The sequence below is a fragment of the Oncorhynchus clarkii genome, chromosome 26 (genome assembly GCF_045791955.1).
Source record: "Oncorhynchus clarkii lewisi isolate Uvic-CL-2024 chromosome 26, UVic_Ocla_1.0, whole genome shotgun sequence".
Classification (NCBI taxonomy): domain Eukaryota; kingdom Metazoa; phylum Chordata; class Actinopteri; order Salmoniformes; family Salmonidae; genus Oncorhynchus; species Oncorhynchus clarkii.
In genome coordinates, this window is record NC_092172.1 from 32,196,394 (window position 1) to 32,222,181 (window position 25,788).

General features: G+C 44.5%; 1 protein-coding gene across 6 annotated transcripts in view; it reads left to right on the forward strand.

Moving 5' to 3' along the window:
- Positions 1-25,788, forward strand: part of LOC139385008 (diphosphoinositol pentakisphosphate kinase 1a) — a 50,765-nt gene that overhangs the window by 5,132 nt on the left and 19,845 nt on the right. For all 6 annotated transcript variants that reach the window (XM_071129976.1, XM_071129977.1, XM_071129980.1 and 3 more), the window contains exons 2-24: positions 1,127-1,746; positions 3,674-3,869; positions 4,316-4,406; positions 4,899-4,984; positions 9,030-9,184; positions 13,316-13,417; positions 13,548-13,709; positions 14,290-14,411; positions 15,107-15,208; positions 15,481-15,567; positions 15,861-15,936; positions 16,902-17,014; positions 17,563-17,648; positions 18,303-18,428; positions 18,512-18,633; positions 19,476-19,658; positions 20,385-20,526; positions 21,024-21,247; positions 24,159-24,286; positions 24,538-24,652; positions 24,760-24,867; positions 24,948-25,064; positions 25,574-25,714. In XM_071129976.1, coding sequence (XP_070986077.1) covers positions 1,591-1,746; positions 3,674-3,869; positions 4,316-4,406; positions 4,899-4,984; positions 9,030-9,184; positions 13,316-13,417; positions 13,548-13,709; positions 14,290-14,411; positions 15,107-15,208; positions 15,481-15,567; positions 15,861-15,936; positions 16,902-17,014; positions 17,563-17,648; positions 18,303-18,428; positions 18,512-18,633; positions 19,476-19,658; positions 20,385-20,526; positions 21,024-21,247; positions 24,159-24,286; positions 24,538-24,652; positions 24,760-24,867; positions 24,948-25,064; positions 25,574-25,714 — 2,940 coding nt within the window. In that variant the 5' untranslated portion in view covers positions 1,127-1,590. The remainder of the gene's footprint in view (positions 1-1,126; positions 1,747-3,673; positions 3,870-4,315; positions 4,407-4,898; positions 4,985-9,029; positions 9,185-13,315; positions 13,418-13,547; positions 13,710-14,289; positions 14,412-15,106; positions 15,209-15,480; positions 15,568-15,860; positions 15,937-16,901; positions 17,015-17,562; positions 17,649-18,302; positions 18,429-18,511; positions 18,634-19,475; positions 19,659-20,384; positions 20,527-21,023; positions 21,248-24,158; positions 24,287-24,537; positions 24,653-24,759; positions 24,868-24,947; positions 25,065-25,573; positions 25,715-25,788) is intronic.

Below are 25,788 nucleotides of genomic sequence, written 5' to 3' on the forward strand. Positions count from 1 at the left end.
CAAATAGCGTCGGGAGCAACTGCTTGCACGCGCGTTACCACTCCACTATGTCTCCCTGTCATGGCTTTTGTGCCATCAGTACAGATACCAACACATCTTGACCACCGATGTCCATTTGATGTCACAAAGTTGTCCACTACTTTAAAAATATCCTCTCCTGTTGTCCTGGTTTCCAGTGGTTTGCAGAAGAGGATGTCTTCCTTAATTGACCACCCATAAACGTAACGAACACATACCAGGAGCTGTGCCAGGCCCGCCACGTCTGACTCATCCAGCTGTAACGCATAGAATTCACTGGCTTGTATGCGAAGCAATAATTGTTTCAAAACATCTCCTGCCATGTCACTGATGTGTCGTGAAACAGTGTGTTGTTTGATGAAGGAATTGTCTGTGTATTTGTTGTTGTTGCCTTTTCTCCCAGTATTGTCCCAGCCATATCTGCAGCAGCAGGAATAATTAAGTCCTCCACAATAGTATGGGACTTGACTGTCCTAGCCACTCAGTAGATCACCATATAAGACGCTTCTAGCACCTTCTTATTAATGGTATCTGTTGCTTTTATACATGTCTTACTACTTGAAAGTCATCTTATTTCTCGCCGAAAGAACACCTGTTGCTTATTTTTCAAATTGGGATGTTTTGTTTCTAAATGTCTGCGCAAGAGTGACGGTTTCATCGAGTTGTGAGATAGTACTTCTGCACATATACTGTAACACGCTGTGCCTGAGGAATGCACTACTCTCAATATAAGTGAATTTCAAATCAATGTAGTTCTCATCATATTTGTGCATCTTCGATCGTCTAACGTCATTGTCTGTTCGGTGCTTTCCCTGGTAAGGGGGCAGTAGCTCTTCGGCTGCATCAGATTCACAACTGTCAGTGTCCATGCTAGCTGGTCCTTCACATGTTGAATTACTGATGCTAGCATTGGATGTGCTCGTGGAAGCAGAACAACTTGTGTCATCGACAGGTGCAGGTGTAGTACTGCTGGTAGTAGCAGTACTATTTCAACTTTTTTATAGTTTTTGTATTTACATGTGAATCACATTTTTATTCGCCGCATTGCGTGTACCCCTGGGGTACCTGCTATTGAATATCCTCTATAATCTCTCTGTTTCATTTCTAGACTCTGTTGATCTTGGACAAGCATAGAGGAATGGGCTGTGGTCCCATTATAGTTGGATCTACCCCTACTAGTCCTGAGACCACACAAGAAGCCCAGCCCCAGGCCAGGCCCGAAACATGAGATCTTTAACCGCTAAGTAAAGAATGAGGCTCAGCAACCCCACCCCAGAAACACCATCACCACTACGACTAACATAGTCTGTCACACACCTATTACAACTTAACCCTCAACACATTCCCCCCTGCCCCAGGACCAGCTCTTGTATCCCCTTCCCTTCCTCACCCAACCCCCTACCACCCCCAACCCAATACACCCCACAGAGCAGTTTAGCCCACCTCGAGACTTGAGTCACCAGCCAATCAGCTCCTAGTAGGCCTTGTGCGCCTCCATCGGCGGCCCTCCCCGGCGGTGTGTTGGTGTGCGATGGCGCGGCGGGACGCTGAGGGCTGCCGCCGGGGATTGTGATGTCAGAGCCCGCCAGCCCGGGCGAGAGCCAGCGCGGCGCTCCCAGATTCTTCGTGGGCTGCGAGGACGATGAGAGCGAGGGCCTGGAGGACTACGACGGCTGCAGCATGAGGACCGACATGGAGCTGTACGAGGACGACGAGGACACAGACTCGGTGAGACCGCATGAGACGAGACGACACAAGATTACATCAGGCCTCATGATGTCACACATGAATCACCCGCATGAAAGTACATTAGACAACTGGCCCTGATATGGTAACCTCCATTACTATTACAGTTGAAGTCAGAAGTTTACATACACTTTGGTTGGAGTCATTAAAACTCGTTTTTCAACCACTCCACAAATTTCTTGTTTACAAACTATAATTTTGGCAAGTCGGTCAGGACATCTACTTTGTGCATGACACAAGTCATTTTTCCAACAATTGTTTACAGACATTATTTCACTTACTGTATCACAATTCCAGGGGGTCAGAAGTTTACATAAACTAAGTTGACTGTGCCTTTAAACAGCTTGGAAATTCCAGAAAATGATGTCATGGCTTCATAAGCTTCTGATAGGCTAATTGACATAATTTGAGTCAATTGGAGGTGTACCTGTGGATGTATTTCAAGGTCTACCTTCAAACTCGGTGCCTCTTTGCTTGACATCATGGGAAAACCACAAGAAAAAAGCCAAGACCTCAGGGGGAAAAAAGTCTGGTTCATGCTTGGGAGCAATTTCTTCCTGAAGGTACCACGTTCATCTGTACAAACAATAGTACGCAAGTATAAACACCATGGGACCACGCAGCCGTCATACCGCTCAGGAAGGAGATGCGTTCTGTCTCTTAGAGATAAATGTACTTTGGTGCGAAAAGTGCAAATCAATCCCAGAACAACAGCAAAGAACCTTGTGAAGATGCTGGAGGAACAGGTACAAAAGTATTTCTATCCACAGTAAAACGAGTTCTATATCGACATAACCGCTCAGCAAGGAAGATGCCACTGCTCCAAAACCGTCATTAAAAATGCCAGACTACGGTTTGCAACTGCACATGGGGACAAAGATTGTACTTTTTGTAGAAATGTCCTCTGGTCTGGTGAAACAAAAATAGAACTGTTTGGCCGTAATTACCATCGTTATGTTTGGAGGAAAAGGGGGAGGCTTGCAAGTTAAAGAACACCATTCCAACCGTGAAGCACGTGGGTGGCAGCATCATGTTGTGGGGGTGCTTTGCTGCAGGAGGGACTGGTGCTCTTCACAAACTAGATGGCATCATGAGGAGGAAAATGATGTGGATATATTGAAGCAACATCTCAAGACATCAGTCAGGAAGTTAAAGCTTGGTCACAAATGGATCTTCCAAATGGACAATGACTCCAAGCATACTTCCAAAGTTGTGGCAAAATGGCTTAAGGACAACAAAGTCAATGTATTGGAGAGGCCATCACACAGTCCTGACCTCAATCCTATAGTAAATTTGTAGTCAGAACTGAGAAAGCGTGTGCGAGCAAGGAGACCTACAAACCTGACTCAGTTACACCAGCTCTGTCAGGAGGAATGGGACACAACTTATTGTGGGAAGTTTGTTTTGAGGCTACCTGAAACGTTTGACACAAGTTAAACAATTTAAAGGCAATTCTACCAAATACTAATTGATCGTATGTCAACTTCTGACCCACTGGGAATTTGATGAAAGAAATAAAAGCTGAAATAAATAATTCTCTCTATTATTATTCTGGCATATCACATTCTTAAAATAAAGTGGTGATCCTAGCTGACCAGGGAATAATTTACTAGGATTAAATGTCAGGAATTGTGAAAAACTGAGTTTAAATGTATTTGGCTAAGGTGTATTTAAACTTCTGACTTCAACTGTAGATACCATCACAATGGAGGCTACAGATATTAGGGCTAATTCCACAGCACAAGATCATGTAAGACATCATGAGACTACTCAACTGTAAAGCACTTTTGTGACAACTGTTGAACCATTTCATTGACTAGTTGGTTGACTGGTTGTAAAGCTACTCAAGACTGTCGTCAATAGACAAAGTAGCCTAACTCAATAAAGTGATCTCCCCCCCCCCCCTCAGCCTCCGGAGCGACAGATCGTGGTGGGCATCTGTTCCATGATGAAGAAGTCCAAGTCAAAGCCCATGACCCAGATTCTGGAGCGTCTGTGCAGGTTTGAGTACATCACTGTGGTCATCTTCCCTGAGGACGTCATTCTCAACGAGCCCGTGGACAAATGGCCCCTGTGTGACTGCCTCGTCTCCTTCCACTCCAAAGGTGGAACACACACACACACACACACCAACTCTGTTCGCTGATGAAATAACTGTATTCAACTTAATTACCCCACCCATTATTCTATAGTCCAAAAAGTGATTACACATATTTAAACACAGTCACATGCACACTACATCATACACACACACAGACAGCCCGTTCTCGTACCACGCTGTGTCAGCATTACTCGTCTTCAACCCATCTTGAGTAATTCTGTCTGACACCACAAACAGCCTGTTTTGACTAATGTGACTAAATTTGCTACCATTGATTTTAGCAAAGTGTTGGAGAAACCCATTTGAACAATGTTTGCCCACTCATTTCAATTTCTTTCACTTGTCTGTCTTCATTAATGTGTCCCATTCTTGCCCCTGGCGAAGTTTACACATACTGTGTAGCCTGCGTATAGGATTTGCTAACAGTTGGTGTTGCATTTGAATTTGTAGGATTCCCGCTGGACAAGGCAGTGAGCTACGCCAATCTCCGAAACCCACTGCTCATCAATGACCTGAACACACAGTACTACATACAGGACAGGTACAACCAAAACTAGAGATGCATACTGTAGGGTTGTCATGACAACAGTATCACAATACTCTGATTTAGAAGTATCATGGCAAGCTAATAAAACAAGAAGCAGACTTTATTTCTTGAGGAAAACAGTCCTGATGTTGGGAAACAAACGGCCTTATTCTGTTACCCAGAGTCACGTGTTTATTATCCAAGTAATAAGACACAATATTTACCATATTTTCCATGTATCGGGACAACCCTAGCGTTCTGTATAGAGGGGTGTAGCTATCACAGAGCGTCATGGTTAATACTGTGCTGTTCTGGAGGTCTTATGTGGAATAAGGACCGTATGATGTTATATTATGGTGATTACTGGTGGTGATGTGTGACCAGCATTGTTTGGACTGGTGTCACGTGGTGATGTGTGCTGCCTTCGATATACAGCGTTCATGTTAAGTGAGATGGCTGACTATCTCTCACTTGAATGCTGAATGTTATGTTTTGTCTGTTTTGTAGGAGGGAGGTATATCGTATCCTGCAGCAGGAAGGCATCGATCTGCCACGCTACGCTGTGCTGAACCGCGACCCAGATAAACCAGACGGTCAGTGTGTGTTCCCCATAGGTCAAGCGTTGACTGTCCCATCAGGAATGGTCAATATTCTGTCCCTGTCGCCTCTACTGGTGCTATAGCTTTCTTGTCACTCTTAACTTTGTACTGTTTTCACAATACTGAGCCAAGCTGTACTGTACTGTGTTGGGCTGGCCTGGTTATCCATCCACCACAGTTGCTGGAACTCTGCTGGAAAGGACAATGTGAAAATAAAATAACTGAGCCAGTACAGTTCTTGTTCTCGGCCCTGTAGTGTAAATCAGTCATTAGGGTTCGAAGATAACTGGGCGTGTTCAGCAGGGCACTATGTTTTAGAACGTTTTGATAGAAATACATACACTTCCGTTCAAAAGTTTGGGGTCACTTAGAAATGTCCTTGTTTTTTTGAAAGGAAAGCCATTTTTTGTCCATTTAAAATAACATAAAATTGATCAGAAATACAGTGTAGACATTGTTAATGTTGTAAATGACTATTGTAGCTGGAAATGTTATTTACATGTTTTTTTTATAAAATAAAAAAATGGAATATCTACATAGGTGTACAGAGGCCCATTATCAGCAACCATCACTCCTGTGTTCCAATGCCACGTTGTGTTAGCTAATCCAAGTTTAGTATTTGAAAAGGCCAATTGATCATTAGAAAACCCTTTTGCAATTGTTAGCACAGCTGAAAACTGTTGTGCTGTTTAAAGAAGCAATAGAACTGGCCTTCTTTAGACTAGTTGAGTATCTAGAGCATCTTTCTTTCTTCTGAAACTCGTCAGTCTCTTTTTGTTCTGAGAAATGAAGGCTATTCCATGCGAGAAATTGCCAAGAAACTGAAGATCTCGTACAACGCTGTGTACTACTCCCTTCACAGAACACCGCAAACGGGCTATAACCAGAATAGAAAGAGGATTGGGAGGCCCCGGTGCACAACTGAGCAAGAGGACAAGTACATTAGTGTCTTGTTTGAGAAACAGACGCCTCACAAGTCCTCAACTGGCAGCTTCATTAATTAGTACCTGCAAAACACCAGTCTCAATGGCAACAATGAAGAGGCGACTCTGGGATGCTGGCCTTCTAGGCAGCGTTGCAAAGAAAAAGCCATGTCTCAGGCTGGCCAATAAAAATAAAAGATTAAGACGGGCAAAAGAACAAATCAAAATCAAATGTATTTCTATAGGCCTTCGTACATCAGCTGATATCTCAAAGTGCTGTACAGAAACCCAGCCTAAAACCCCAAACAGCAAGCAATGCAGGTGTTGAAGCACGTTGGCTAGGAAAAACTCCCTAGAAAGGCCGAAACCTAGAGAGGAACCAGGCTATGAGGGGTGGCCAGTCCTCTTCTGGCTGTGCCGGGTGGAGATTATAACAGAACATGGCCAAAATGTTCATAAATTACCAGCATGGTCAAATAATAGGTCTGGGACAGGTAGCACGTCCGGTGAACAGGTCAGGATTCCATAGCCGCAGGCAGAACAGTTGAAACTGGAGCAGCAGCACGGCCAGGTGGACTGGGGACAGCAAGGAGTCATCATGCCAGGTAGTCCTGAGGCATGGTCATAGGGCTCAGGTCCTCCGAGAGAGAGAAAGAAAGAGAGAATTAGAGAGAGCATACTTAAATTCATACAGGACACCGGATAAGACAGGAGAAGTACTCCAGATATAACAAACTGACCCTTGGCCCCGACACATAATCTACTGCAGCATAAATACTGGAGGCTGAGACAAGAGGGGTCAGGAGACACTGTGGCCCCATCCGATGATACCCCCGAACAGACACTGGACAGAGGAACTCTGCCTAGAATGCCAGCATCCCCCCACACACACACACACACACACCTCCTAATTCATCGAGCCATGGACTCTACAAGGTGTCTAAAGCGTTCCACAGGAATGCTGGTCCGTTGTCTCACAGTTCAGATGCTCCCTTACTTACCACTGTGCGTCTTAGGCAGGATGTATTTCTCACTACTTACGTAGTGTTGTATTCTCCCCAGGAACTTATACAGTATATCATATCGAACAAACATCACATCTCTGACATGTGGAATAAGGAATCATGTAAGCTCCATTTCTGACACATTTTTTTCAACGTTCCCCAAATGACTGATTGGTTGAAATAAGTTGATAATAAGAAGATTATGGGAGCTGTAATGTTAGATTTCAGTGCAGCCTTTTGATATTATTGACCCTAACCTGTTGAAAAAAATATGTGTTATGGCTTTCAACCTTAGCTCCGAATCCACAATATGGCAATCTATCTAATAGAACTCAAAGGGTTTGACGCTTCCATTAAAGAAAACATGTAAAGTGTGGTGTACCGCAGGGCAGCTCTCTAGGCCCTTTACTCTTTTCTAATTTTTCCAATGACCTGCCACTGACATTAAACAAAGCATGTGTGTCCATGTATGCTAATGATTCAACCATATACACCTCAGCAACCACAGCTAATGAAGTCACTGAAACCCTTAGCAAAGAGTTGCAGTCTGTTTTGGAATGGGTGGCCAGTAATAAACTGGTCCTGGACATCTCTACAACTTAGAGCATTGTATTTGGTACAACTCATTCCCTAAGTTCTAGACCTCAACTGAATCTGGTAATGAATGGTGTGGTTGTTGAGGAGACTAAATTACTTGGCGCTACCTTATATTGTAAACTGTTATAGTCAAAACCTGTAGATTCAATGGTTGTAAAGATGGTGAGAGGTTTGTCTGTAATAAAGAGATGCTCTACTTTTTTGACACCACACTCTAAAAAGACAGTTCTGCTGTGAATCTTGTTTTGTCGACATTTGAAAAATGAACCAACAAATTAACAGTTTTCTTCAGGCCTGTTGTGACTTTTTATTTATCTGATGTACTTTACTTGCATAAAAAGGTTGGATGGAAACCTGGTTATAGTCAGAGAAAGAATAAAACCACTTTCCAGTGAGGTCTCGGTTTTTCTCTCTTAAACACCAGACAGACTTCTCCAGCCTTAGAACAACACTGCCTTGGGAGGATGTCGGACAATGTCCCAAATGGCACCCTATTCCCTTCATCCCTATGGGCCCTGGTCAAAGGTAGTGCACTATATAGGGAATAGGGTGCCATTTGGGACACTGACTTGATTTACTTTGGTTCCTGTGGTAAATATTGCAGTTATGAGTGTCTTAGGTTGTGAGCATTCTGTGATTATATCTGAGTGTGGTGACGTGACTTGGAGGCCATTCATTTTCCCTTTTAATGCTCTGATTGAACACAGTCCCGCAAGGTAGAGTTCACTAGATGGGTTAGGTCTTCTTCATCCCTGATGGGTGTAATGGCGGTAGAATAGCGACCTCAATTTACAGTTTAGAAGTCACGCCAGTAGGGCCAGTAGATGTAACAACGAGCTTGACCTTCATGACTAATGTTTGAACTTAGTCTATCAAGGTTCTGGTCTAATGCTTCTAAAATGTTACAACCCTTTCTCAGTAAAGGTAGAGCTGTCAGTGTTATCATGATACTTGATTTTCAATGTCAAAAACAGAACATGAAGCAGACTCCACTCAATGGTCCTTTTAAGAACCTGCTTTTTGTCAAATACTGTGTGCTGTAGCTTGAAGAGTAAACATGTGACCAGCTGTTAGTTTCTAACATTAGGACTCTGATTTCCTCAGGGAATTCAGTCTGCTCAATGTTTTGTTTGCTTGCCATGATACTTTGAGAATTTTGATAAAACAACACTATTCAGTGTATGAGGGCATGGTTGTACGGACTGTCAATGGTATACTAAGACATGTAATTGTCTGTTTTTGAAACGGGGACTATAATGTACAGGTTCAACTGGTTGAATCCTACTATTTACAGTTGAAAGGGCTGACCATCGTCTGAATATGACGATGAACTGACAATATGCACCTGGTTCGTATTTACTACAAACTGAATGGAAGAAGTGGACCGAAACTAGGAGGGGCTACCTGAACTTGTCCAAAAAAACAAATTTTCTTTGTATAATGTTTTCTGTTGCAAAACATTTAGCTGCGGTGTGCAATAATGAAAACAACTTTGTATTGGTGTGTCTTCCCCAGAGTGTAACCTGGTCGAGGGAGAAGACCATGTGGAGGTGAATGGGGAGGTGTTCCCTAAACCCTTTGTGGAGAAACCCGTCTGTGCTGAAGACCACAACGTCTACATCTACTACCCCACCTCAGCGGGAGGGGGAAGCCAGCGCCTCTTCAGAAAGGTCACATTCTGATCCCTAAGCCGTTAAACCCTTAAAAAAAATGACCCCAATACGTTCCTCTGTCTAACCCACATGGGAAAGCCCCTGGGGTAGCTTTTTGACCAGGCTTCTTTCTCCCTCACACTTCCTCTCCTCCCTCAGCCCCAACCGAAGAGTTCCTCATAGCCATAATAGCACTTATTCTAAAGCACATTAAGGGTACTTAAATAGGTGAAGCCACACCAGGCACTCACTCTGGCTGGGCTCATCAACAAGGCAGGAACACGATGACATTAGAGCTGTGTCGACACTTGACATGCAACCTCTGCTATCAGATTACGAAGATCGCATTGAAAAGACAGGTGGTCGTGTGGTCAGATTGCGTTCAGATCTGGCTGACCACTTCAGGAGTTGGTCAGGGATGTATTGTGTGTGGATTTCTCCTCAGTCTGGACGCAATCAGGCTACCGAAAGCGCATACAGTGGGCAACGTCATCAGCAGTCTGCCCACAGGTCTCCAGAAATTGTGTGTTTTTGGAGCGAGAGGCACCTTTTTTTCATTAAACATTGGAGGAAATGCATTCTTAGCATGTGAGGAACGTGTTTTTCTGGCTTCAAATGCTAGCCAGCTAGCTTATTTAGAAAACATATTTTTGGTTTGGCTAGAGTTATGCTAACCTCTTTGCAATCCCTTTAACGTTGCTTTCTGGCTAGTTAGAGGTTAGCTACAGTAGTTGGCTACTGCTATCCAGTTGTTGTTATCAGATTTAGCCAGTTCCACCGTTTGCAGAATGAATACATGCTTTTGAATATTACGTGGGAAAAGGGAATCCAGACACAATGTGGACACGGTAGACACATTTAAATGGAGGTCTAGAATTCCATGGTCAGAACTCTAATCAGAATACAAAAGCTGCATGAACTGTCAAGTGTAGACACGGCCTAGGTTTTATCTATTCTGCGTCCCAAATGGCACCCTATTCCCAATATAGTGCGACACTTATGACCAGAGCCCTATGGGCCCACGTAGTGCACTACATTGGGAAGCAGGGTGCCATTTGTTATGCAGACCTCCTATTCTGACAGTGGGAGGAGAACAACCATCACTTTACCACAACAGTAATTTCAAACGAAGAAACGGAACCTGTTATTTTCTGATCTGACGGATGGTCCGGATTCAGTTATCACCTGTGATGCTACTGCCAGTAGGGTATAACACACACCGTGCATTCGGAAAGTATTCAGACCCCTTGAGTTTTACCACATTTTGTTATCTTGCAACCATATTCTAAAATGGATTAAATACTCCCCCCCCCCCCCCCCCCCCCCCCCCCCATCAATCTACACACTGCCCCATAATGACATAGTGAAAACAGGTTTTTAGAAATTTTTGCAAATGTATAATAAAAATAATAAAAAAATATGCTTTATTTACAAGCATGCAGACCCTTTGCTATAAGACTCGAAATTGAGCTCTGGTGCATCCTGTTTCCGTTGATCATCCATGAGATGTCTCTACAACTTGATTGGAGTCCACCTGTCGTAAATTCCATTTATTGGACATGATTTGGAAAGGCACACGCCTGTCTATACAAGGTCCTACAGTTGACAGTACATGTCAGAGCGAAAGCTTAGCCATTAGGTTGAAGGAATTGTTCATAGAGCTCTGAGGTAGGATTGTTTCAAGGCACAGATCTGGGGAAGGGTACCAAAACATTTCTGGATGAAGTTTGGAACCAAGACTCTTCCTAGACCTGGCTGCCTGGCCAAACTTAGCAATCGGGGGAGAAGGGTCTTGGTCAGGGAGGTGACCAAGAACCCGATGGTCACTCTGACAGAGCTCCAGAGTTCCTCTGTGTAGATGGGAGAACCTTCCAGAAGGACAACCATTTCTGCAGCACTCCACTGATAAGGCCTTTATGGTAGAGTGGCCAGATGGAAGCCACTCCTCAGTAAAAGGCACATGACAGCCCGCTTGGAGTTTGCCAAAAGGCACCTAAATGACTCTGACCATGAGAAACCAGATTGAACTCTTTGGCCTGAGTGCCAAGCATCACGTCTGTAGGAAACCTGGCACCATCCCTACGGTAAAGTATGGTGGTAGCAGCATCATGCTGTGGGGATGTTTTTCAGTGGCAAGGACTGGGAGTCTAGTCAGGATCGAGGGAAAGATAAACGGAGCAAAGTACAGAGATCCTTGATGAAAACCTACTCCAGAGTGCTTAGGACCTCAGACTGGGGCGACGGTTCACCTTCCAACAGGACAAAGACCCTAAGCACACAGCCTGGAGAGACCTGAAAATAGCTGTGTAGCAATGCTCCCCATCCAACCTGACAGAGCTTGAGAGGATCTGCAGAGAAGAATGGGAGAAACTCTCCAAATACTGGTGTGCCACGCTTGTAGCATCATACCCAATAAGACTCGAGGCTGTAATCGCTGCCAAAGGAACTTCAACAAAGTTAGGGGTCTGAATACTTATGCAATTGTGCAATTTCCTTTTTTTATTTTTTTATTATTAAACTTTTTTCTTTGTCATTATGGGGTATTGTGTGTAGATTGAGGGGAATTTAAAAAAATCTATTTTAGAATGAAGCCGTTGCCTAAGAAAACGTGGAAAAAGTCAAGGGGTCTGAATACTTTCCGAATGCACTGTAGATGATAGAACTAAAGGTCATGTAAAGATGGTTTAGTTGTTTGTGTCTTTAGTCATAACATTCTTAAAGGGGTACTTCAAGATTTTGTCAATGAAGCCCTTTTTCAGATGAACTCGTGGATGAAAAAAAACATTCTCTGCATGCATTTTGAAGGAACTTGCTAACATTACCAATATAGTTTTAGCGCAATGACTGGAAGTCTATGGTAACTGATAGCATGCTAGGTTATACCATAGACTTTTAGTCATTGTGCTAATGCTAGTCTCTTGAATTTCTTTCATACTTGATGTAGAGACTTTTAAAAATGGTATCCATGAGTTCATCTGACTCTGGGGAATTAGATAAAGGGTTTCATTACCAAAAATCCAAAGTATCCCGTCCCTCACAGTTGTTTTAAATACTGCCTGAACTGTGATACTTTCAGTCAACTATTATGTTTTCTATATCTAGCTATATTCTATTGGGCTGTTTCCCAGACACAGATTAAGCCTTGTCCTGAACTAAAGAGCAAGCACTTTTTAATCCAAGGATGTATTCACTAGGAATGAAACGGAACCAAGCCGACTGGAATGGAACGAAACTGGGATGGACCAACCTTTAGTTTCAAAACATCGTCCGACACTTTGCTACGGTGTGCAACTAATGAATTCACCCCAGGACTAGGTTTCGTCTGGAAAAACGTCCCGATTTAGAATATAGCTATCGTGATTGGCTCTATATGTTCCATATTCTATTTGTATGTGTTTAACTGTACACACCAGTTGCTTGATTATGACAACTGCCAGGCTTACCTCCTGCTCTATTAACAGGCTCTGAGGTGAAACGTCATCTAGGTACAGATCTTGGATCAACTCCCCAATCATAACCTTAACCATTAGTGGGGAAAATGCAAAACTGACCCAAGATCAGCGTCTTCCCCTTACAATAGTAATACATAGTCCTCCAAATATACAACAGCACATTGAAATTATATTTGACTCAGTCTATTTTATTCACTGTGATCTCACCTAACATTCTCAGAGGGCTTTTGGGACTTTCATAAAACGGACCAATGTTTTTTTTGTCAGGATTTATAACCATTCGATCCCAATAGCTGATTTTATCACACACATTATTAGCATCCCAGTCGACTGTAGTAAGCTGCTCTGTGTTCTTCCTCTGAAATGGAATAGATCATAAGTGATGTGCAACACTGTCTACTGATGAATGAACCCTAGTCTCTTTCTTTGACTCTGGTTACAGTTGAGTATTATGGCAGACGTTCATTCAGTCCTAATGTTATCCTATCGTGTGAAGAGCAGCGTTTCCCAAGTGTTTAGTCCACTGGGCGCCTGTTGGTGGGTGGTTTTATTCTGAGTTGTAGAATAATTGGTCTGTTTAGTTGGTGGTTCACACCAACAGCTTTCAGTTGATCACAGAGCTAAAGGAGTTTGGGAACCACTGCTGTAGACAGTACGCAGTTCTCCCAGTTCTGACGCTGTTGCCTCTGTCCTGTAGATCGGGAGCCGGAGCAGTGTGTACTCACCAGAGAGCAACGTGAGGAAGACTGGCTCCTACATCTACGAAGAGTTCATGCCGACGGACGGGACGGACGTTAAGGTGTGTGTTATGCGATTGTCAGTCTGTATTTCTGTGTGTCTGTCTGTATCTATGCATGTTTGTTTATTTGTCTTATGCGAGTGCACTGTGTGTGTCTGTGTACTAAATCTCCATGTGTATGTGTCCTCAGGTGTATACGGTGGGGCCTGACTATGCCCACGCTGAGGCCAGGAAGTCTCCTGCCCTGGACGGGAAGGTGGAGAGAGACAGCGAGGGGAAGGAGATCCGCTACCCCGTCATGCTCACCGCCATGGAGAAACTAGTGGCCCGCAAGGTCTGCCTGGCATTCAAGGTCAGTTATGACTCAGTTGGTTGTGGGTTCGATTCCCTCGTGGTGCTGAATAGATTGCCACATTATACTGAATAGCCGATAGGTGTGAACTATTTGCTGCTCTGGATAAAATCTACATCAAGTGCCTCTGGGTAGGGGCTATGGGTCGACGTGGAATTTGTCATTGATTTGCCCCTCTTCTATTTAATGAGCTGGTACACAGTTCAGACCTGGATTCAAATGCTATTTTAGATACCCTATCTGTGCTTGCCTGTTGCAATGGAACCAATAGAAAAGTGCAAACCCCACCCACCTAGCACCCCAGGCAGGCTAAAGAAAGGACTTAAAAAAAAGAACCCAGGTCTGACGTACTGTAGCTCCAGGCAGCCTGTTGAGTGCACTCTCAACTTGATCGATCACTTTGATAAGGGAAGTGACAAGAGAAAACAGAACAGAGGCTGAAGTCATATAAAGGAGAATCAACAAATACAGACCCTCAATAAGTACATTTTCCCCCTCTTACCCTGATTGATATTCTTGATAATGCCACCCCCAATTACACTACATGTCATTCCTATCTGACTGTCTTTTCCCCCTGCAGCAAACAGTGTGTGGCTTTGACCTTCTCCGAGCCAACGGTCACTCCTACGTCTGTGACGTCAACGGCTTCAGCTTCGTCAAGAACTCCATGAAGTACTACGACGACTGTGCCAAGATCCTGGGGTACGATGTGCCAGAGGGCTATTTCGGTCATATTGTGTTTTCATAGGGTTACATTATGCCAGGGCTATGCCGGTTCTGACTCCTGGTCCAACAGGGGCATAGTGTTCTGACTCCTGGTCCAACATAGTGGTCTGACTCTTGGTCCAACAGGGGCAGACTTCAGATCCACCCCTGCTGTAGCACAACTGATTAGACTAATTGTGGTCTTTGTTGAAGACTGGTTATTTGAGTTTAGTGTTGGTGCTGGTTTGTAAATTAACCTGGCACCCTCCAGGATCAAGGTTGCCCCACCCCCTTCTGTAAGCCAATAACAACTAGTCCAGATCAGCACAAACTGATTAAAGGTAGCCTAGGGTGTTTGGGACAGCTGATCCTGAATCATTTCAAGTTTTTTTTTTTGTGATTTTTAGCAGACGCTCTTGTCCAGAGCGACATGTAGTTAGTGAATTCATCTTAAGATAGCTAGGTAGAACAACCACATTTCAGTCATAGTAAGAACATGTTTCCTCAATAAAGTAGCTATCAGCAATGTCAGTGGGGAAACAAATGGTACTACAGATGACTTGCTATTATTAACTCACTAGTTACATAGAAGTTAATAATCCGTCAGAAGATCCAGATGTTGGTAAATGTTGACTGTATGTTAACCATAATGTATTTCTATGATGTGAACTGTGTTTCCTTGTCCTCTGCAGTAATATAGTGATGAGGGAGCTAGCTCCTCAGTTCCACATCCCCTGGTCCATCCCTACTGAGGCTGAGGACATCCCCATCGTCCCAACCACATCTGGCACCATGTGAGTCTTACACACACAGACTAGTATGTTAGTGCATATGATCGGTAAAACGTTGCCAAGACAAACTTGTAGGCGCAAAAACTTTGAGGTAGACAAATGTACAGTTTTACTGTAGCCGCAACATCAAAACCACTGCTGTCTCAAAGATAACAGGCTTCACTGTGAAGTTTCTGCTTATTTAGACATGCCAGTGATGGGGTAAAAGTCATTACCCCGACTTACCATCATTGTTCACTCATATTCCTTTTTACTGTCACATTCCTTCCAATCAGGATGGAGTTACGCTGTGTCATCGCAATAATCCGCCACGGAGACCGAACTCCTAAGCAAAAGATGAAGATGGAAGTGCGGAATCCCATGTGAGTTCTTGGGTAACCCTGTATGTAAAGTCTAGGTGTAATGCCTTAGATGTCATGATCGTCAAGGACCCCTTAATTGTGTTTAACATTTTTAATTGAATCTTTATTTAACTCTTTTAAATCTTTAAACCGTGTCATTAATCCTGACAAATTACCAGTCATTAAGTTTCATGACATCCACTGTTCCATGACGACTCGGCAGGTAGCCTATGGCCATTAACCGAAACGTCAAAAACAATTTATATATATATATATTTTTGGTATAAAATACAATGTCTTTCTCTCTTCAATAGGTTTTTTGAATTGTTTGACAAATACGGGGGTTACAAGACAGGGAAATTGAAGCTGAAGAAGCCAAAACAACTGCAGGTAACTAAATAGAATGAGCGACCAACAAAGCCACACGAGAAGAGGGCATTATAGTTTCAGCGTTTCAGTACAAAGGCCTTTCTGGTCTTGAGAGGCTTTTGTACTGGAAGGTTGATATTATACAAACTATATCTTCTTTCCTTGTTTCTTCTATAGTATGTAGCCCTTTAGGGGATATACTTCACTGTTTATCTTTATTTTACTCACTTTAGCCAAGTAATAAATCAATTCCTGTCACATGTTTGTGTGAATCTCATTTTACATGGCTGACTTTACGTAACTTTTTAACTGTACTTATCCATGTGTTTGTGTTAACCACGAGACTGGAAATAATTTCCTCCTTGGAGGAGGACAATACGCATGGAAAGTGGATTAGTGTACGTCACATTTTGGTCAAATGTAAACACAACTGTGGCCACTTCGTCATTTTTGGAAACGTGTTACGGTAGCTAGCGCATGAGTGTAACGTGTTACGGTAGCTAGCGCATGAGTGTAGGAGGGATTGTTAACTAACTGTAAATAATACATCTGGCTAACTTACTTACAGATGCGGTCAAATATATTGGCACTCTTGCATGATTCACTTCTAAAATCTGTTAATTTTTGTTTTGTTTGATTAACAACTGCATAGGATCAAGAAGAAGAAAACCATTGTAAATTGTGATTTTTCTCTTCATTTGACTACATCTGTACTTAGTTATATCTTACTAACTTGGCTAGATGTGGGTTGAAATAATCCACTTACTTAGTTAGCCATCGCACCGCTCTTTGATCGCAAATGTATCAATTCCTGTGTTTAGATGGTCAAAGCTGTATGTAGGAATCCCATTTCACACAACTCATTTCAACTGTCCATTTTGTTTGTGTAAACCACAAGGCTGTTAAAATAATTTCCTCAAAGTAATACATTCTATTCCATCTCTCTGATGGCTTTGTCATTTTGTCCATTTCCTTTGTGTGGTTAGGAGGTACTGGACATAGCTCGGCAACTGTTGCTAGAACTGGGTGATGGAAGAGAAGACTGCGAGATCGAAGAGAAGAAATCCAAACTGGAGCAGCTGAAGACCGTTCTGGAGATGTGAGTGACATGTCTAACTAGGCCAACGTGTTATTAGGCACACAATCTCACCTGGGGCTTCTTGACTTTCTGGGCCATCGTAGTTCTATCGAAATGTCATCAAAACTAGATTGCGGAAAAATATGAACTGGACAATGCACATAATGTCCAGTTTTGTCTGTGCAATCACAAAGCTGTAAAGTAGTGTATGGAACCTGTAGGTTAGTCCAATCAGATGTAATTCTTAGACATTTGAAAGATTGAGGAAGAGTGAATCAGTTCTCTTTGAACTGGTAACTAGTTTATGATAATGACAAAGGATTTACAAGTAGCCAGAACAAAGTTGAGGCTGTTAAAAAAATAAATGTCAGTGACTAACTGGTTCTGCATTCAACAACACTATCATTGCGTAGTCCCTGATTTCCAGGCACGTTTTAGCTAGCTAGACAATGGCAAGTTGGCTGAAGCAGACAGACTGACACCCAGGCTATTCAATGCATGATTGACTGAACATGGATGACAGTCATAACACATGGTTCTCCCTTTTCTTCTATTCCTGTCTTTTCCAGGTATGGCCACTTTTCTGGGATCAACAGAAAAGTGCAGATCACCTACCTGCCCCACGGGCAGCCCAAAACATCCAGCGAGGAGGAAGGTAGGAAGCAGAAAACGGGGAAACGGAGGAAGCATTTCACCTCTACTGCTTAGATCATAAGGGGGCAGCTTTCCTCCAGCCACCATCACCATGTACTATATGTCTGAGTTGCATTTGTGGAAAAGGTGTTCCATCGTAAAACGTCCCTTACGCGCCAAGCCTCCAGCAAGCATCAGTGTCTTATGGTAGCCAGATATCACTTGACATTCCAGCATAAACACTGGTCTCTAGTAAGAGCTGGGTATCAGTTTCTCCTCACATGAACACATCAAATTGCAACTCTGCTCCAGTTCATAGTCATTGTTTCTCTATCTAGCGCTAGACGTTTGAGCCCTGCATGACAAAAATACTGTCGGCATTGCCAATTAGTGAGTTTTATCACAGAGTGGTAGGTAGGTTATCTGTAGTTACTTTTGCGTAATCTTCATTTTTTTCATTTTGTAACAAATGCTTTGTGTGCTAATTGTAACAAAAGTGTTGTCAATTTTAAACTGTGCTATCAGTGATACGAATTGTATTAAATGCCTGAGTACAATACGTCACCAACCAAACTCAACTTCACACACAGTTAAAGCCAGCCTGGGCATTCAATTGAGGTTTTAGGATACGTAGGATTGAATTGATTGCTAGTTAAGCTGATGTGTTGTTCCACAGACACACGTAAGGAGTGCCCTTCTCTGCTGCTGGTGTTGAAGTGGGGAGGGGAGCTGACACCAGCAGGCAGGGTACAGGCTGAAGAGCTGGGCAGGGCCTTCCGCTGCATGTACCCCGGAGGACAAGGTGAGAGACACACACACACACCAAAACACTGTTGCCAACTATGTTCTCTGAAAAAATCATTAGATCATTGTCTGTCGTTCTAGGAGACTATGCTGGGTTCCCTGGCTGCGGGTTGCTACGGTTACACAGCACGTACCGACACGACCTCAAGATCTATGCGTCTGACGAGGGCAGAGTGCAGATGACTGCCGCAGCTTTCGCCAAGGTAATGTCGTGGAAATTTCCTTAATTACCAACTGATGAGAGAGCAAATCACACGAGTCAGAGTTATGCTTAATCTTCACCTTTAATAATAATTAAGCTTTTGCAATAGCATTTTGACTTTCAACAGTTCAGTATCTCTAATGAAAAGTTGAGAGTGCCCAACATAATGGCAAATGGGTTCCTTTATAGCAAAGATCCAACCCCCTCAAGACGACATGACAAAACACAGGTCTTAGGAACTTACACAAAGAAAAGACTTTACAACTGAGAGGAGTATCCCCAAAGAAGACCGAGTTGGCTATAAATTATCGTTCAGTTTGGTCTCCTAAACAAAGCTCTTATCTCGTCCTTGGTACAAAATGGTACCAAGACATTACCACCTATGATATCTATCAAATTGTCATTTAGATAGAACCAATTCTAAATACAACCAATCAGAGGACAAACTCACGGAGAGGAGAGTGACCCTATAGGTCAACAAAGAGGGAGCATAGAGTGATTCCAGACACTGTCACCCTCCTTTCCCCGATGAGAAAATTAGGGAGTCACTGGCACACAGAAAAGATATGTTTACACATGATGACCCCTTCCCTCTCTGCGGCCCATGCAACTTAGTCCTGACATAGAACAGATAACTGCCAATGGCCACCACTATAGTACAACAAAATACATTCTTATGAGAAATAACTCTTAAGCATATCATGGAAATAAAACATCTTATCTATGTTACCCAACTAATTCTGATCATTCCCTAACAGTAACCACTAAGCGTCACAGGGGTCAGAGGTTAGAGGTCAAAGCTCTTTGTGTGTAAATGTGTTTACCTGAGTGTTTGCCTGGCAGGGTCTGCTGGCGTTAGAGGGAGAGTTGACGCCCATCCTTGTGCAGATGGTGAAGAGTGCCAACATGAACGGCCTGCTGGACAACGACAGCGACTCGCTTAGCGGCTGCCAGCACCGCGTCAAGGCCCGTCTCCACGAGATCATGCAGAAAGACCAGGAGTTCACAGAGGAGGACTACGATAGGGTAATTGATTTTATTGAATTCCTGCTCAGCCAATCACCAAGTGCAACTGACCTGGGTAGTGTTCATGGCACACCGTAGCAAAACTGGTTTTGTGCCTCAGGTATCAAACTCGGGTCGTCTGTGTGCCCTAGCCTAGGCATTAGCTTGGGGCGCTAACATGAGTCTTATCAGGCCTAGGCATTAACTTGGGGTGCTGACATGAGTCTTATCAGGAAAGCATGGGTAGATCACCATACTTACCTCCATTAGACACACAAGCTGTGAAAAAGAAAAAGGCATTGTTACAAAGTCTAAAGTAAATCTAGCCTCCGGAAGGGCTTAATCCTAATGAGGTTTGCAAGCAGAGCAGAACAAACTCCCTTTTCCACAAATCCTCTCTGAAGCTTTTAGTTTCCTTTTTAATGCGTCTTACTGAATGGGAAGGGACAGAAGCTAGGCTAAATCAAGCTGGAGCTAGGCTAAATCAAGCTGGAGCTAGGCTAAATCAAGCTGGAGCTAGGCTAAATCATACATGAGTGAGATGATGTATAGAAACTAGTAATTGCTACAGGAGGGTGGAAATTGTTCTGTGTTATTGCTCTGCTCTTTGGTCATTCTGGGCTTTGTAATTGGTTGTAATGAAAGCAAAGCAGATTTAGATGTTTTAAGCTGTTCATTATTGCATAATGTTCTTTAGCGAGTTGTGTGTGTGTGTGTGTATGTGTGTGTGTCCATCCATCCATCCAGCTGGCCCCTACAGGTGCATCCTCTGTGGTTAACTCTATGAGAATTGTGGAGAACCCTGTGATGACATGTGACCAGGTCTACACACTCATCCAGAGTCTCACCTCCCAGATACGCAAGAGACTAGAGGACCCCAAATCTGCAGGTACACCCTTATGTTAACACAGTATAGCACTGTGATGGTGTTATTTCAGCTCGGTACAATGTTGAACGCTAACCATACATTGGCAATCAATACAGCACAAGGCGAGGTGGATCTGCTGCTACTCTCTGTTATCCTCTATGCATAGTCACTTTAATAACTCTACCTACATGTACATATTACCTTGACTAACCGGTGCCCCCGCACCTCGACTCTGTACCAGTACCCCCCTGTATATAGTTTCACTATTGTTATTTTACTGTTGCTCTTTAATTACTTTTATTTCTTATTCGTTTTTAATTTTTTAACTGGGTTGTTGGTTTGGGGCTTGTAAGTAAGCATTTCACTGTAAGGTCTACCTACACCTGTTGTATTCAATGCATGTGACTAATACAATTTGATTTGATCTGTACCAATCCCAGACTACTGTGTTTCTCCTACCTGCCCTCTACTTCCTCTTCTCCTCCATCTCCTTTTCTTCCTCTCCTCCTGACCGTCAGACCTGCAGCTGTACCACAGTGAGACTCTGGAGCTGATGCTGCAACGCTGGTCCAAGCTGGAGCGGGACTTCCGGATGAAGAGCGGCCGCTACGACATCAGCAAGATCCCGGATATCTATGACTGCGTGAAGTACGACGTGCAGCACAACGCCACGCTGGGCCTGGAGGACACACTGGAGCTGTTCAGGTTGTCCCGAGCCCTCGCCGACATCATCATACCACAGGTGAGGGAGGGAGGAAAGGAGGGGTGGAGTGGATGGATGGATGGAATGGTGAGTGGAGAGAGGTGTGGATAGATGGAGTGGAGAGAACTGGGTGGGAGGGTGGGTGCATGGATGTTTGGAAAGATGGATGGATGGAATGGTGAGTGGAGAGAGGTGTGGATAGATGGAGTGGAGAGAACTGGGTGGGAGGGTGGGTGCATGGATGTTTGGAAAGATGGATGGATGGAATGGTGAGTGGAGAGAGGTGTGGATAGATGGAGTGGAGAGAACTGGGTGGGAGGGTGGGTGCATGGATGTTTGGAAAGATGGATGGATGGATACTCTGGAGCTGTTCAGATTGTCACACGCCCTCGCTGATATTATCATACCACAGATGAGAGAGGGAGAGTTGGGTGGGTCAGTTGTAAGCGGTAGGTGGATACTCTGCAGCTGTTCAGATTGTCACACGCCCTCGCTGATATTATCATACCACAGATGAGAGAGGGAGAGTTGGGTGGGTCAGTTGTAAGCGGTAGGTGGATACTCTGCAGCTGTTCAGATTGTCACACGCCCTCGCTGATATTATCATACCACAGATGAGAGAGGGAGAGTTGGGTGGGTCAGTTGTAAGCGGTAGGTGGATACTCTGCAGCTGTTCAGATTGTCACACGCCCTCGCTGATATTATCATACCACAGATGAGAGAGGGAGAGTTGGGTGGGTCAGTTGTAAGCGGTAGGTGGATACTCTGGAGCTGTTCAGATTGTCACACGCCCTCGCTGATATTATCATACCACAGATGAGAGAGGGAGAGTTGGGTGGGTCAGTTGTAAGCGGTAGGTGGATACTCTGGAGCTGTTCAGATTGTCACACGCCCTCGCTGATATTATCATACCACAGATGAGAGAGGGAGAGTTGGGTGGGTCAGTTGTAAGCGGTAGATGGATACTCTGCAGCTGTTCAGATTGTCACACGCCCTCGCTGATATTATCATACCACAGATGAGAGAGGGAGAGTTGGGTGCGTCAGTTGTAAGCGGTAGGTGGATACTCTGCAGCTGTTCAGATTGTCACACGCCCTCGCTGATATTATCATACCACAGATGAGAGAGGGAGAGTTGGGTGGGTCAGTTGTAAGCGGTAGGTGGATACTCTGCAGCTGTTCAGATTGTCACACGCCCTCGCTGATATTATCATACCACAGATGAGAGCGGGAGAGTTGGGTGGGTCAGTTGTAAGCGGTAGGTGGATACTCTGGAGCTGTTCAGATTGTCACACGCCCTCGCTGATATTATCATACCACAGATGAGAGAGGGAGAGTTGGGTGGGTCAGTTGTAAGCGGTAGGTGGATACTCTGCAGCTGTTCAGATTGTCACACGCCCTCGCTGATATTATCATACCACAGATGAGAGAGGGAGAGTTGGGTGGGTCAGTTGTAAGCGGTAGGTGGATACTCTGCAGCTGTTCAGATTGTCACACGCCCTCGCTGATATTATCATACCACAGATGAGAGAGGGAGAGTTGGGTGGGTCAGTTGTAAGCGGTAGGTGGATACTCTGGAGCTGTTCAGATTGTCACACGCCCTCGCTGATATTATCATACCACAGATGAGAGAGGGAGAGTTGGGTGGGTCAGTTGTAAGCGGTAGGTGGATACTCTGGAGCTGTTCAGATTGTCACACGCCCTCGCTGATATTATCATACCACAGATGAGAGAGGGAGAGTTGGGTGGGTCAGTTGTAAGCGGTAGGTGGATACTCTGGAGCTGTTCAGATTGTCACACGCCCTCGCTGATATTATCATACCACAGATGAGAGAGGGAGAGTTGGGTGGGTCAGTTGTAAGCGGTAGGTGGATACTCTGGAGCTGTTCAGATTGTCACACGCCCTCGCTGATATTATCATACCACAGATGAGAGAGGGAGAGTTGGGTGGGTCAGTTGTAAGCGGTAGGTGGATACTCTGGAGCTGTTCAGATTGTCACACGCCCTCGCTGATATTATCATACCACAGATGAGAGAGGGAGAGTTGGGTGGGTCAGTTGTAAGCGGTAGGTGGATACTCTGGAGCTGTTCAGATTGTCACACGCCCTCGCTGATATTATCATACCACAGATGAGAGAGGGAGAGTTGGGTGGGTCAGTTGTAAGCGGTAGGTGGATACTCTGGAGCTGTTCAGATTGTCACACGCCCTCGCTGATATTATCATACCACAGATGAGAGAGGGAGAGTTGGGTGGGTCAGTTGTAAGCGGTAGGTGGATACTCTGGAGCTGTTCAGATTGTCACACGCCCTCGCTGATATTATCATACCACAGATGAGAGAGGGAGAGTTGGGTGGGTCAGTTGTAAGCGGTAGGTGGATACTCTGGAGCTGTTCAGATTGTCACACGCCCTCGCTGATATTATCATACCACAGATGAGAGAGGGAGAGTTGGGTGGGTCAGTTGTAAGCGGTAGGTGGATACTCTGGAGCTGTTCAGATTGTCACACGCCCTCGCTGATATTATCATACCACAGATGAGAGAGGGAGAGTTGGGTGGGTCAGTTGTAAGCGGTAGGTGGATACTCTGGAGCTGTTCAGATTGTCACACGCCCTCGCTGATATTATCATACCACAGATGAGAGAGGGAGAGTTGGGTGGGTCAGTTGTAAGCGGTAGGTGGATACTCTGGAGCTGTTCAGATTGTCACACGCCCTCGCTGATATTATCATACCACAGATGAGAGAGGGAGAGTTGGGTGGGTCAGTTGTAAGCGGTAGATGGATACTCTGGAACTCCACAGGCTGTCAGAGGCTCTGGCTGACATCCTCATACCTACTGTTGATGGATACCAGTCACTGTTTATATGCTCCCAGACTTTGTATATAGCAACGCTCTGACCACTGTGTGTCTTAGTCAGGGAGTAATTCTCACGACTTGTGTATTCTCCTCAGGAATACGGCATTAACAAAGTGGAGAAGCTGGACATAGCGTACGCCTACTGCCTACCTCTGGTCAAGAAGATCCAGCTGGACCTCCAGAGGACCCACGAGGATGAGTCAGTCAACAAACTCCATCCACTGTGAGTCTTGACTCGCAGGGCAGCAATAGTCAAGTTGCACCTAGATGCTGATTTAAGGTCAGTTGCGTTTCCTCTCTCTGAATGGTTAAGATTTGGAAAGGGTGAGCTGATCCTAGATCTGCATCTAAAGGCAACTGCAACATGAAGTTGTAGCTCACTCAATTATGTCCCACATATGTCTTTGTTCACACGGTCCATGTTTGACGGCAACTTAAATAAAACATTGATGTTCTGTTTCTCTGGCGACTCAGGTACTCTCGAGGAGTGATGTCACCAGGTCGCCACGTGCGGACACGTCTGTACTTCACCAGCGAGAGTCACGTCCATTCTCTACTCAGCACCTTCCGCTACGGAGGCCTGCTCGACGTAAGCACACAACTACCACAGAGGAACTACGGTTACCTAGAACTACATTTCCCTGAACAACAGCAACAGAACTACATTTGATCCAATAATTGGTGTGTGTGTGACAGGAGGAGAAGGATCAGCAGTGGAAGCGGGCGATGGACTACCTTGGTGCCGTTTCTGAACTCAACTACATGACCCAGATAGTTATCATGCTGTATGAGGACAACAACAAGGTAGTGGTGTGTGTGTTTCTGTAGTAGGTGTGTGTCTGTTTCCCTTTCTTTCACTAAGCCCTCTCTGTGCTGTCCCTCAGGACCCGTCGTCAGAGGAGCGTTTCCATGTGGAGCTTCACTTCAGCCCTGGGGTCAAAGGTTGCGAGGAGGAGGAGAAAGCACCAATGGGCTTCGGCTTCCGTCCCGCTTCCGCAGAGGTAAGTGTTTAATGTCTGGTCCTAATGTTAATCTAATAGGATGTTTTCACATATGAAAGTCACTACCCTGGTTTGGTTTTGAGGCATCTCTGAGAATTCTACAAAATATGTTATGGTTTAACAAGAACAGAAAATAACCGTTTCACGGTGCAATTTGCAAGATGTACATTCTACATGACTTAGCAAGCTAGCTTGTTTACAACAGGCAGAAGTTTAACCCTACTCGGGCTGCCGTGGCACAAAGCCTGGTACTCTGGTCCTGGATCTTGAACCCACCACTCTGGCAGGTCCAGGATTCATTCAACCAAGGTTTGTTTGAGTTTCACACATGCTTTATAGCGCGGATCAGGGTACCAACCAATCTAGCTTCCGGATCATACAGGGAAATGTGAAAGTGCCCATAGTGGTACATCAATGCCCTGTGAAGTGTGTGGGTATGGTATATTGTGTTTTTTAAATGTGTTGTGTGCACGCGCCCCATGTCTGTGGCACCCTCCTTCCTGGTTCAGAATGATCAGAAACAGACAGACCCCGGCAGCTTGGAGGATCTATCACGTGACGAGCCCGACCGGGCCCTACCACTCTCTGAGCCAATGGGCATCCACCGGAGATCCCCTCTGATTCGCAACCACAAGACTGGGTCTATGGAGGTAAAATCTCTCTCTCTCACACACACACACACACACACAACCTTCTATTGTCAATAAAGCCAGAGGTAGGAGTA